This window comes from Tachyglossus aculeatus, chromosome X4 (assembly GCF_015852505.1).
Source record: "Tachyglossus aculeatus isolate mTacAcu1 chromosome X4, mTacAcu1.pri, whole genome shotgun sequence".
NCBI lineage: Eukaryota > Metazoa > Chordata > Mammalia > Monotremata > Tachyglossidae > Tachyglossus > Tachyglossus aculeatus.
Window position 1 is genome coordinate 37,720,970 of NC_052098.1, and position 14,610 is coordinate 37,735,579.

The following is a 14,610-nucleotide window of genomic DNA, read 5'->3' on the forward strand; positions in this document are numbered from 1 at the left end:
GAGCACCATGTGGGACAGGGACTCTTTCTGATCTAATTAACTTGTATTTACCCCAGTGCTTGACACACAGTAAGTACGCATCAAGTATGATAATAAATAAAAGACAATTTTTTTTTTTTCAGAAAAAAATGATTCAGACAGCAGAATGAAGTCTGGACTGGAGTGGGGAGAAACAGGAGAAAGGGAGATCAGGAAGACTGCCAACGCAGTAGTCAAGGTGGGTTGGGATAAGTGCTTTGATCATCATAATAGCAGTTTCGATAACGAGGAAAGTGTGGATTTTAGCAATGTTGCGAAGGTAAAACTGACAGGATTTGGTAACATTGAATATTTGGGTTGAGTCGAGCCCAAGGTTATGGGCTTGTGAGACAGGGAGGATGGTGGTGTTGTCCACAGTGACTGGAGAGGCAGCAGGGAAGACAGGGTTTGGGTGGGAAGATGAGGAGTTCTGTTTTGGACATGTTAAGTTTGAGGTGCTGGCGGGACATCCTAGTAGAGATGTCCTGGAGGCAGAAGGAAACACAGACGAGAGAAGGGGTGGAGATGTAGATTTGGGAATCATCTGTGTAGAGATGATAATCAAAGCCATGGGAGCAAATGAGTTCTCCAAGGGAGTGGATGTAGATGGAGAGGAGAAGGGGACCCAGGACTGAGCCTTGAGGGACCCCCTCAGTTAGAGGATGGGAAGCATAAATGGAGCCAACTCAGGCTTAGCTTCTGGTTCCTTGGCCCTTGGGCAGGGCTATCCAGAGCCCCAAAGGTCATGGAGAGCCTACTGAACATTCTCCAAATTGGGAATGCATGCAGCTGCTTCAGACTTCCCTTGCTCTGCTCCAAGCGCGTTGTACAGTGCTCTGCACACTGTAAGCGCTTAATAAATACGATGGAATGAACAAATACATGAATGCAGAGCACTGTACTAAGCGTTTGGGAGAGTACGATCCAACAGAATTAGCAGACACATTCCCTGAGCTCAATAACAAAGTGGTAAATTTCAAGCCTATAACAACGATCCATTTCCACTGGCCTTCCTACACTCCCAGCTATCTGCAGGGGAGCCCCAAACTATCATCAGTTCCAATTTTCCCCGTTCACCCCAACCCAGGTATAAAGCTGACAGGAGGGATGGGGCAGAATGACCATGAACAACTGTAAGCACTCCAAGAGCAGGGATCAAGTCTTATTTTTACCGTATGTTCCCAAGCACCACAACTATGCTCAGCACACAGAAGGGGCTCAGTAAATATTCATGTTCATGATATCAGGCTTTTCCACACACGACCTGCGATTCTGGCTCTGCTGCATTTGGACTGACTACCTGGGTTGCTGTGGGAACATGAGAGAGACTGATGTGTGTACTGGGAATTCAGGAGAATCAGTGTCCAGTGACATTATGGACAGTGATACCAGGACTGTTCAAAGTCACTGCCTGAGGAAGAGCAAATTCGTTTTATTAAGGGAAAAAAAAATAGGGGCTTCCTTCCCTTCCCGATCTGTAATTTATATAAACATCTGGCTCACCCTGTTGACTGAAAGCTCCTTGTGGGCTGGACAGGGAACGTGTCTACCGACTCTGTTATACTGTATTCTCCCAAGTTTTTAGTACAGTGTTTTGCACACAGTAAGCGCTCAGGAAATACAACTGAATGTGGGCAGAGGGATTGCGTCTACCACTCTATTGTACTATACCCTCCCAAGAGCTTAGTACAGTGCTCTGCAAACAGTAAATGATCACTAAATTCATTCACTGATTCATTCAATCATATTTATTGCGCGCTTACAGTGTGCAGAGCACTGTACTAAGTGCTTGCAAAGACTGACAGGGAAGGGAGGAGGACGAGAAGAGAACAAAACAAGCTAGATTTCTTTGGTATTAAGGAAAAACACTCAAATACTCTTGGTGCGTTGCCCTATTATGGGCTAATGGGATAAAATACAATAAACCCCCACAGCAGGAATGCAGAGACTATTTCAGAGAGGACTTTACCTTGGAGCATTGTTTTTCTTCTGCTCCAATGAGTCCGCTTCACTTGAGGGCGTTGGTGGCTGGGTGGTGGGTGATTTGCCAGCTTTTTTCTTCTCTTCCACACCATTCTCTGACTCTGAGCTGCAGAAGAGAAAGGCATCATCGTACCCCAGACATGCAAAATGGGGAGAAATGACAACTAGGAGAAATCAGTAATTTCAATAGCCCGCTGTGCTCCCCTATTCCTACCTCCATCATACTTGAATAATCTCCCTTTTCACACAAAAATATAATAGTTTTAGATGAATGTGTTAGGGGAATATGAGCACAGAAGATGGCTCCTCTCATATAGCAGCTAATTTTAACCCCAATTTATCTTCTACTTGGGATTCTCCAATGAAAGCCTCTGCATCTTGCAATGTGGGGCTAGGTTTGGACCCTTCTAGTCCCTTCTGGACTGTGAGCCCGTTGTTGGGTGGGGACCATCTCTATATGTTGCCCATTTGTACTTCCCAAGTGCTTAGTACAGTGCTCTGCACACAGTAAGCGCTCAATAAATTTGATTGAATCTAAAATCTAACCTCAGGAACCCTCATGTGTCCTGATTACTCAACAGTCACTTTCTGAAGGTTGACTCATTTTCTAGTAATGGTTTTACAGGAGGCAGGAGCAAATAAATATATCTTAGTCTGTCACTGCAGATCCTTATAGAGCACATGTTCTTTAAAAAGTGAGCACTAAATGCTATTTAACTTCAGTTGGAGAAAGGCTGGTTCAAACAGTGAATACTCGAACAAGGATCGAGAGATCTAAAAAAATGCTGTTTGGTCTTCCTTTGAATTTAGACATATTTCTGAAGTGACTAGAACTCCTTTTTATATTAGAGATGGAGTAAAACCTACTTTATTAACTGTGCTGCTTCTCACCCCCAAATAATTATTATTCTCACAAAGCAGAAAAGCATGGCCAGGAAAATATACAAAATTTAGTGGATGACTTTAGATCTTAAGATGAGCACATATCTTAACATGAGACTCCTATGGAATTTAAGAATAGCATCCCTAGCAATTATTATTTTTTCATGTTGAATATGAAGGCACTTTCAGGAAGGAAGCCATTTTCTTTTCCAACAGTTAATTCCACAAGGTGGCTGGAGTTTTCAGATTTCAGAACTTGGATGATTACAGCTCTAGGGTCAGCTTGGACAGAGCCAGGAGGAGCTCGAAAATCATTCCTTTATCAGGAATGTAGCACAGCTCTCAATTTTGTTGTCCTTGGTTTGTTCATTCACCGGTTTTGTTTTTATCAAGTTATTCTTTCCTTGGGCATTCCATTACCACTCCTCCTCTCACCCTTACTCTTAGACTGTAAACTCCTTGTGAGCCAAGGCCAATGACTGAATAGCCTTGTAGCTTTCCCCAGAGCTTAGTACAATGTTTCAGACACTATTCAACAAATGCTATAATTAAACCAGCAATATTATCCCACATCAATAGTTTACAACGGCAGAAACTCAGAGCACTATAAAATGCTTTAAAGTTTAAAAGGATAATTCAAACACAGCACAAAGAAGTGACCTCAGTTTGCACCTATAAGACTGGAGAGAATCATTTTCACAGACTTACTTAGATGGTTCTATTGCGCATAGGTAATTCAGTGCTGGATTTCAGAGTACAGAAAGTTTCAGAGACAGGTGGAGCGAGACAGGCAGACAGAGAGAGACACAGAGACACACACAGACAGGTTAGAGAGGCAGAGATGGAGAGAAGGACTCATTTGTACATAGTTAAATCTTACAATAAATCAATGATTTATGGGTTAATAAAATATGCTGTGATTGGCTTGACTCAACATGAAGTTACACAGCCTGGCACCTGACCAAACTCAAGTCAGAATTGGAGTTAGAAAAGACACCTACCTAAATTTGGATCATCTAAAGGCATCTAGTAGTATTTATTAAACACTTACTATGTGTTTAAAGCACTTAAAAGCACTGTCACTTTGTCCCCTCCTACCTTACCTTCCTGATTGCCTACTACAACTCGGTCCTCATGCTTCACTCCTGTAATGCCAACCGACTCATTGTACCTTGATCTCATCTATTTCGCTGCTAACCTCTGGCCCACATCCTGTCCCTGGCCTGGAACGCCCTCCCTCTTCATATCCAACAGACAATCACTCTCCCCACCTTCAAAACCTTATTAAAAGCCCATCTCCTCCAAGAGGTCTTCCCTGACTGAGCCCTCGTTTCCTCTTCTCCCACTCCCTTCGGCGTCACCCTTGCACTCTCCCTCAGCCCCACAGCACTTACATACATATCTGGACCATAAACTCATTGTGAGCATGGAACGTGACTACCAAATCTGTTATACTGTACTATCCAAAGTGCTTCATATAGTGCTCTGCATAGAGTAAGCACTCAAATACGATTGATTGCTTACGTGCAAAGCATCGTATTGAGCATTGGGAAAAAAATATACTAGACTGTAAACTCTTTGTGGGCAGGGATCATGTCTACCAACACTACTGTATTGTACTCTCCCAAGAGCTAAGTGCTGTACTCTGCAGATACTAAATACTCAATAAAAACCATTGATTGATTGACTGAAGTACATGGATGAGATAGCACCCAAGGGGCTCACAATCTAAGAATGAGGGAGTAGAGAGTTAGCCACAGACACATCGATCAGTCACCTTTATTGAATGCTTACTGAGTGCAGGGGACTGTACTAAGCAATCAGGAGAGTATAATACAACAGAGTTGGTAGACACGTTCCCTGCCCACAATGAGTTTAAGGAAAGGTGAGCAAAAATCTAAAAGAAAGGGCAATGACAAAGTACTGCAAGAAAGAGCAGCGGGATTTCAGACTCCTCACAGCTCAGACCACCAGTCACAAAAGTCACAGCTGTGACCATGGCATGTCCTTCTCCAAGTCCTAAACGCTGGGAAGGCCTCGTGCTTGTGCTGGTTGAGTCCTTCTCAGGCTGGATCAAGGGCTGATGGGAGCCCCAGTGGCATCGGGGCAGTGGAGAAAGGGGGTGGAAAGCCTCTCTCCCAGATTTAAGGTTGATCGTAAATGCTGCTTATTACTGGAAACCAGTCCCAGACTTGTTGAACTCTAAATTTTATCTTTTATGTTGTTTCATATTTTTATATTATTTCATCTTTCCCAACAGGTCTGTTGCTAAACCCATCCCCATCTTAATTTTAGACAGTGGGCTCCCAGAGGGCCTGGGATTACGTCTAACTCTCACTGGTGTATTTTTTTCCAGTGGTTAGTGCCGTGCTCTGCACACAGTAAATGTTTAAAAAATACTATTACTACTACTACTTGTTCCCGAGAGCAAGAAGAAAACATCTAAGAGGATTTCCAGAAGGTTGACGTATTTTTAAATACAGCAAGAAAAAAGCAGATTAACAGTTTTAGCCTATCGGAGACTGAAAAGTGTAACTGTAACCACTTAATCTAGAGATTTTAGGGCTACTACTTATGGAAGAGATCAGTGGCGATTAATGGCATTTTTTGAGCACCTGGGTGCAGAGCATCAACTAAACACTTGGGAGAGTAAAACAGAGTTAGTTGACATGATCCCTATCCTCAAAGAGCATACAATCTAATGGAGGAGACAGAAGCTAAAATCATTTAGATATATAACTGTTTTCAAATGCAAAACTAGTGGTGGATATATGCAAGTCAGTCAATCGTATTTATTGAGCGCTTACTGTGTGCACACCACTGTACTAAGCGCTTGAGTGAGTACAATATAATAAAACAGACACAATCCCTGCCAACGAAAAACTTACAGTGTAGAGGGGGAGACAGACATTAATATAAATAAATAAAATTATAGATATGTAAATCCCCACTTCCTATGTTACATGCAATCACTGTAGGGGAATCAATTCCCTCTCCACTCTCCCTATTTACAGACGCTCTCCCACACCCCAAACTCAGCCCTAACTCTTCCCTCCTTGCTCCAGGGGGAAGATATGACCAATGTGTCACAGGAAGGAGTTGATAAGAGTGAGGCACAATGAGGAGATTTTCTTGGAAAGAGCAGAGAGCAAGAACTAGGGTATAATAGGAAAAAGGAACAGTGTTACAGATGCAATAGTGGGTGGGTGGGGTCCTCTTGTGTCCCTATCACAATTACTTTCATTGGCACTAGAGAGACTATGATTCCTTACCAAATGGCCTGCTGCCCCGAACCTATACCACATGGTGGGAGAGTACATGCACTGCACCCTTACCATGTCTGTGTTCACCCTACTCTCACATCCCTGTTCTCTTGCCACTACCCTAAACGACCCACTCTTGAAACACCTATTGGCACCACACCCTGGATTCCACACCATAGTTTTCTTCATCCTTCTTCTGAATGAGAAGATGGTCAATGATGTCAAATGAAATAGACCAGTCAGAGGATTAGCACCGAGAAGAAGTCCATTAAATTTGGCCAAAGGTGCTGAGGATATGAACCCTTGTGTCTCGGAAGAGGAGGTAAGAAGGGGAAAAACCAGACTGAGATAAGGGGACAGAGTTAAGAGACTGGACATTTTGGAAGTAGGGAAGAATAGTTTTGGATGCGGAGCTGGTGGTGCTAAAATAAGTTAAGAGGTGGTGGTCATCAAGTACAAAGATGTTTTGCATTTGAAAACATCCATTACCAAGGCAGTAGATATACTTTTGTGTTAGTTCATTATAGAACAAGGAATACAGGAACCAAAAACAATAACACGTAAACTGATAAGAGATAACCAGTGTCCTGAGGACAGAAAACTCTTCACACGTTGCCAGGTCCCAGGGAATTACAGCTAGTATTGTGGAAAGAGTGACATTTTTTAAATGGCATTTATTAAGCGCTTACTATGTGCAAAGTGCTGTTCTAAGTACTGGGGAGGTTACAAGGTGATCAGGTTATCCCACGGGGGGCTCACAGTTTTAATCCCCATTTTACAGATGAGGGAACTGAGGCCCAGAGAAGCGAAGTGACTTGCCCAAAGTCACACAGCTGACAAGTGGCAGAGCTGGGATTTGAACCCATGACCTCTGACTCCAAAGCCCGTGCTCTTTCCACTGAACCATGCTGCTTCTCCAACAGATGACATTTGTTCATCTGGAGACATTGTGACCTATGCAATTCATAAAGACAAGCACCCAACTTCTTGAATTCATTAACTGCCCCTCTTTGTATTATCATTCTCAATCTTCAAAGTATAACTGTATTCTGATAATTTGTAATCATTATATGGGAAGCCCACTGAGGGCAGAAACTGTACTTTACTTTTATTATACTCTCCCAAGCACCTAATGGAGTGCTCTGGAGAGTAGGCACTGAATAAATCCAGAAATAATGACACTATTTGAAAACTATTTGAAAATCCTCTCTCCTCCTCTCTTCCTCCTCTCCCGCATCTGACTCTGATCATGTGGGTCAAAGGTAGCATCCACACCCAAGTTATGGAGGAGCTAAGCATAAAGTATCATGTGGGTAAGAAAAACCAACAGTATTAAATTATCCATAAATAGAGGTTAGGAAACTCTAGTAGTATTTTCAAAATTTCCCCTCATACACCTCATTTGTGTAGAGAAGGCTCAAATGATTCAACATTTTACAGATTTCCACATTAGGACTCTTAATGTTTGTTCATGTCTTGACCAAGACCACTGACAAACCACAACTGATCATAAACTGCGGCAAACAAGTTTTAAATGAACTCCCATCTCCTCCATGAGACCTTCCGTGATGAAGCCCTCCCTTCCCTTATTCATCCTCCCTTCCACACCACCTATGCACCTGGGTCTGTATCCCTTCAGCTCCTCCACAGCTCCTATGTATATATCCATCTGTAATTTATTTTAATATGTCTCCCCAGCTCAACTGTAAGCTGTTGTGGGGAGGGATCACATCTACCGACTCTATTGTGGTGCACCCTCCTAAAGGCTTAATACAGTGCTCTGCACACAGTAAGTGCTCAATAAATACCATTGATTTACTGGTTAGGCTCTTAATCCCCCTTCCACCCTGCAGTGAGAATTTTAGTGTGTTCAAGGGTAGCCACATAGAAGTCAGTAAGTAAAAACCCTCAACTACACACGAACAAACTATGATTAAGGAGATTGATGATTGTGACATCATGAGTGGTTTGGTCCAGGAAGCTGGTATTTCCCTTTTAATTACAGAGAAGCTGGGCCTTCCTTGGAACATTCTATACACTTAACTTCATAGTGGTGAGAGAAAAAAATGTCAGTCCTTTGCTCCTATAGATAATACAATGTAATACCAGTAATAACAATAACATCAACAATGGTATGTTGAGTGTTCACTATGTGCCAAATGCAGTACTGAGTGCTGGGGGCAGATACAGGATAATCAGGGCGGACACAGTCCCTATCCCAGAGATAAAAAGAAGAGAGAACAAGCACTGAATCCCCATTTTATGAGGAGGAAACTGAGGCGCAGAGAAGTGACTTGCCCTATGGTCACAGAGCAGGATTAGAATCTGGGTTCATTCATTCATTCATATTTATTGAGCACTTACTGTGTGCAAAGCACTGTACTAAGTGCTTGGGAGAGAACAATATAACAATAAACAGACACATTCCCTGCCCACAATGAGCTTACAGGTCCTCCAACTTCCAGACCCGTGCTCTTTCCACTAGGCTATGCTGCTTCTCACTAGGCCATGCTGCTTCTCAGAAAATCATTTTTAGATTCTTCGACTATAATTTTCACCCACTCACCAGGGACAGTTTGGAAGTGATTCATAAACATGTAGGTTTCATCATCACTACTAACAAATATTTGAGTGCTGACTGTTTGAATGACACTGTACTATTATGGGGACAGTGTGTGGTATGTAGAAATCATTGCTTCTGAAATAAATACTTGTAATTTAAAAAGAGATCAACAACAGCAACTTCCTCCTTCATTAAATTGTTTAATGCCCACTGGAAGTATGTTTCTTAGGCAATCGTCTGACTATGTGTATCTCACATATAGGGAGCAGATTTTCTGGAGTGTAAAGTGGATGGAGACTGGGGCTTTCCAGAGGAGTGTGGCCAATGGTCCAGGTATGTGCCTGGTGAGTGAGAAGGAAAGAAACAGGAAAAGGAAAGTCACACACAAATGCTGAGAGAGAGAGAGAGAGAGAGAGAGAGAGAAAGACAGAGAGAGAAAGAGAGAGAGATTCTCACAGAGATAGACATGCCACACAGAGAGACACTCACTCACAGCCATACCATACCTAGGAGGTCCATATGCACCTCCCCGTTTCTCCCAGAAATAGTCAACAATGATACACCCCCCCATCCCCACTCCCAACCCTCAAAACTTCCACCCGCAATTTGGGACCAACCCGCACAAGTGCTGTGCATTCCCAGGGAGAGGGTGATGGAGAGTGCACAGTGGATTAAAGGGTCCCAAGAAGCCCCTCCCTCATCGCCTGCTCCCAAGTCCGGGAACATGCCCGTCTGCCTATTTGTTGGGAGGAAGGGAGAGAGCAGATTTGCACAAGGGAGCTTCTCCCCATCCTCCAACAGTCTCTACCCGCTTGTGGAGCCTGCACAAACTCCCTCTAAGATGTTGAGGCCTCCCTCAGCCTAAGGCCAATTTGGAAGCACCCAAGGTGGGCAGGCTCATACTCACCCAAGCTGCCGTGCTCGGTCCGAAGCCGAGCAACAGCAGTCAAGGGAGGTGGGGGAGAGTAGCATCCGAGTGCAGCTGCCACCAGCTCTTTGCTAAGATTTTTGGGAGGTGGGAGTTTTGGGAAGCTGGTGATGGCAACGGGGGCTGCTGTAACTTACCTACTCCTGCCATTGCTGCTTGGCTCAGTACTGGACTTCCTGGAGTTTTCGCTCTTGCCACCGCCATAGCTGAAAACAGGACTTTTGCCATCCCGCTGACCTTCTGGTAGGTGACGGGACTAAGGAAGGAAATGTGCAACTGTCCTGCCAAAAGTGGGTCAGATGGCCACTTTAATCCTGCACACATTCTTTTCTGTTTCCTTGTTCTAGGCGTTGCGCTTTGAAAAACTGGGTGGAAAACACAGGCATAAAAACTAAGAAGAGGAGAAGAATCACGTTGAAGTTCTACAAAATGGTGCTCTTAATTCTCACTGGTGCTCCCAGTGGGAGATATTTTCTTGTTGCTCCACTTTAAAAAGCTGGGTTACTTCCCAACATAGCAGGGGGCCTTCTGCATTTCTTCTCTGGGACTCACACGCCATGAGTTGTGTAAGGAATTGGGAAGGAGCCTTGGCTTGAGATAGACAACATAGTCTTGATAGCTTTAAAGCTCACGATTTATGCCAGTGAGGCCAAAAGAATTCTCTGATTTTAGTAGCTTATGTCCCCCTGTACCACCCTTGGCACTGGGCCTGAGCTGAGCTACCAAAAATCTTACTTAATCTTTCTGTTTGGCATACACTTAGAGTTGCTATGGTAACACTCGCCTCCCAAACAGAAGCCATTCATACTCATCCTCTTATTCATTCCCTGCTGCTGAGCCCCACCAGGGTACTGAAATCTGAAATCCATTTGCCCAATCTGAGGAGCTACTTCAAGGGAAAATCAATCCATCAATGGTATTTACTGAGCGCTTACTGTGTGCATGGCGCTGTACTAAGTGCTTGGGAGAGTACAAAAACTGCCCTGCTTCCAAATCCCCATCTCCTTTCCTTCCCCTGGTGCCCTCCCTCCCCACTTCCAATTCCTCCTCTCGTCCTCCACCACCAACCCGCATTCCCTTTTCCCCCTTGCCCCACTGATCATCTCCCCTTCCCCTGCTGCACAAGTTTTGGTGTCTTTCACATGGGCAAAGTCTAGGTTCTTTGTTGGAGTACATTCAGCTAGAAGCCCTGTTGTCATAGGTCCCCACTTTTCATTTTGAGCAAGGGGGTAGACATGTTAGGGAGCATGAGGCATGGGAAGGGACAGTTTTCATTGAGTTAATAAGTCAGAAAGCCACCCTGTGGTCTTTTCAATCCTGATTGGAAACTCCAAGGTTTTGTCAGAGACCTGGGATGAGCAAGTCTAAGAGTCCAGCTATGAGGGGGGTTATCATCCCCACTGCTCCTACAGGAGGAAGGGGGGTGGACACTTATGCTTGCTCTTGCTTCTTGCATCTGTCATGCTGTAAAGAGTATATTTTCTGGGCTGCATTTTGGTGTGAAGCCACTTTGTGAATCAGGCAGTGCACGGTTGACTACGTCCTTCAGTAGTTGTTTCCAGGAGGGTTCTGGCTACAATCTTCCCAGTAATAGAAGGCTGTGAGGTATTTTTCCCAGTCAGTGCTCTCACTTTTCTTCTTGAAGATGGGGACTATGGTGGTCTATCTGAAGTCCTGTAACATTTCCTCTGTGCTCCATATGTCGAGTAAGAACTGGTATGGCTGTCAGGAGAGTCCCCATTTTTCTGCAGGAACACAAGTGATGTTTTACCATTTTTCACAGCACTGGCTGTGCAAGTTACTCAAAAATTGGGCCTATGGCCCAGCCGTCACACCTTGCCAGATATTCTCTGCTTCGTGGGGCCTCCTCCTCAAGGGTGGAAGGCATGTTCAGACGATCACTGTAGCGTTCGTGAGGAGGGTGTTCCATCTGCAGTCTAATGTGGCAGTGGTGTGTAAGGGGCCATAAAGCTTCTTTAGTGATGAGTAAAATTCCTTGGTTTGGTGGTTGATCGCATATCCCAGGATCTCTTCAGCCCCAGCATCCCACCACTGGTCTTGTTTCTTAGCTTGATCTGCAGTGAGAAGCAGCATGGCCCAGTGGAAAGAGCGTAAGTCTGGGAGTCAGAAGACCTGGTTTCTAATCCTGCCTCCGCCACTGCCTGCTGTATGACCTTGCGCAAAACACCTAACTTCTCAACTTCAGTTTCCTCTTCTGGAAAATGGGGATCTGATACCTGTTCTTCCTCCTGCTTAGGCTGTGAGCACTGCATGGGACAGGGACTATTGTCCGACCTGATTATTTTGTATCTACCCCAGTGCTTGGTACAGTGCTTAGCACATAGTAAGCACTTAGCACCACAATTATGATTATAATATTGTTACAGTCATGGGGCACAGCAAGACATTCTGATACATTTCTTGATTTCATTCAATTGTATTTATCAGGTGCTTACTGTGTGCAGAGCACTGTACTAAGCGCTTGGGAAGTACAAGTTGGCAACATATAGAGATGGTCCCTACCCAACAGTGGGCTCACAGTCTAGAAGGGGGAGACAGAGAACAAAATAAAACATATTAACAAAATAAAATAGAATAAACATGTACAAATAAAATAGAGTAATAAATACGCACAAACATATATACATATATACAGGTGCTGTGGGGAGGGGAAGGAGGAAAGGTTGGGGGGATGGGGAAGGGGAGGAGGGGGAGAGGAAAGAGGGACTTCAGTCTGGGAAGGCTTCCTGGAGGAGGTGAGCTCTCAGTAGGACTTTGAAGGGAGGGAGAGAGCTAGCTTGGCGGATGTGCGGAGGGAGGGCATTCCAGGCCAGGGGGATGACGTGGGCTGAGGTCGATAGCGGGACAGGCGAGAACGAGGCACGGTGAGGAGATTAGCGGCAGAGGAGCGGAGGGTGCGAGCTGGGCTGTAGGAGAGAAGGGAGGTGAGGTAGGAGGGGGCGAGGTGATGAAGAGCCTTGAAGCCGAGGGTGAGGAGTTTTTGCCTGATGCGTAGGTTGACTGGTAGCCACTGGAGACTTTTGAGGAAGGGAGTAACATGCCCAGAGCGTTTCTGGACAAAGACGATTCGGGCAGCGGCGTGAAGTATGGATTGCAGTGGGGAGAGACAGGAGGATGGGAGATCGGAGAGGAGGCAGATGCAGTAATCCAGATGGGATAGGATGAGAGCTTGAATGAACAGGGTAGCGGTTTGGATGGAGAGGAAAGGGCGGATCTTGGCGATGTTGCGGAGGTGAGACCAGCAGGTTTTGGTGACGGATTGGATGTGAGGGGTGAACGAGAGAGCGAAGTCAAGGATGACACCAACGTTGCAGGCTTGTGAGACGGGAAGGATGGTAGTGCTGTCAACAGTGATGGGAAAGTCAGGGAGAGGGTGGGGTTTGGGAGGGAAGACAAGGAGTTCAGTCTTGGACATGTTGAGTTTCAGACATCCAGATGGAGATGTCCTGAAGGCAGGAGGAGATGTGAGCCTGGAGGGAGGGAGAGAGCACAGGGGCAGCAGGGGCAGAGATGTAGATTTGGGTGTCATCAGCGTAGAGATGATAGTTGAAGCTGTGGGAGCGAATGAGTTCACCAAGGGAGTGGGTGTAGATCGAGAACAGAACGGGACCAAGAACTGACCCTTGAGGAACCCCTACAGTAAGGGGATGGGAGGCGGAGGAGTCGGAGTCCGCAAAAGAGACTGAGAATGAACGGCCGGAGAGATAAGAGGGGAACCAGGAGAGGACAGAGTCTGTGAAGCCAAGGTTGGATAGCGTGTTGAGGAGAAGGGGGTGGTCCACAGTGTCGAAGGCAGCTGAGAGGTCGAGGAGGATTAGGATAGAGTACGAGCCGTTGGATTTGGCAAGCAGGAGGTCATTGGTGACCTTTGAGAGGGCAGTTTCCGTGGAATGCAGGGGACGGAAGCCAGACTGGAGGGGGTCGAGGAGAGAGTTGGTGTTGAGGAATTCGAGGCAGCGCATGTAGACGACTCGTTCAAGGAGTTTTGAAAGGAATGGTAGGAGGGAGATGGGGCGATAACTAGAACGTGAGGTGGGGTCAAGAGGGTGTTTTTTTTTTTAGGATGGGAGAGACGTGGGCACGTTTGAAGGCAGAGGGGAAGGAACCAATGGAGAGTGAGCGGTTGAAGATGGAAGTTAAGGAGGGGAGAAGGGACAGAGTGAGAGATTTCTGATTCCTGATTTATTACCAGGACTTTTTTTAAATCAGTCATATTCATGGAATCTGTCTCGACATCCCTCCTTGTCATGCCCAGTCTTAATGGCTGTCTCACAGACAGCATTTTGGAGAAAAGTCTAGTCAATGTTCGGATTGGGTGTTTTAACTGCAGTTCCACGTTCCAACAGGACTCCTGTGATGTTGCCAAAGAAGGACTTGGAGATGTCTTTATTATCCAGGATCTTGATAATCTGCCTTCCTGACAGGGTGCATGTCCCTTTTCAATGCACTGGTTATACTGATAGCTTGAGTTTGGAGCATATGAGCTGAGAGTCCAGTATTCAGTCCCTTGTCTGGGTATAGTGATCCACCCAACTCTTAAGTCTCGCTGACAGACGCTGACATGATCTATGAGATGCCATTGTTTACATCTTGGGTACATTCCAAAGCATTTGAAACCCTCAAACCCACTAGGACTTTGGCAATCGCTAAACAAATCTGGTTGTCCTGAGGAGTTTGCTAAGAACCTTAGGGTACGCCACGGCAGGATGGGTCGATCGAGTCAGTGTTGAAGACTCCCCGTCCACCTCTTTCCCCCAACACCACTGACGTAGAGTAAGGCTATGCAGTGGGTTCATTCCAGTGTAAACTATTCTATGCTGGCATGTTTGAGGATGCAAAGGGGGATCTGGAAGCTGGAGTCTGAATAAGTTCGTTATCACTCCATTGGAAAACTCTTCCAACTCAAAAGGCTTTGAGCCTCATCAAAGCTTTTTGAGATCGGCTTCCAAGAA

General features: G+C 45.3%; 1 protein-coding gene across 3 annotated transcripts in view; it reads right to left on the reverse strand.

Moving 5' to 3' along the window:
* Window positions 1-14,610, reverse strand: part of GRAMD2B (GRAM domain containing 2B) — a 99,349-nt gene that overhangs the window by 23,907 nt on the left and 60,832 nt on the right. For all 3 annotated transcript variants that reach the window (XM_038769686.1, XM_038769685.1, XM_038769687.1), the window contains exon 2: window positions 1,988-2,107. In XM_038769686.1, coding sequence (XP_038625614.1) covers window positions 1,988-2,107 — 120 coding nt within the window. The remainder of the gene's footprint in view (window positions 1-1,987; window positions 2,108-14,610) is intronic.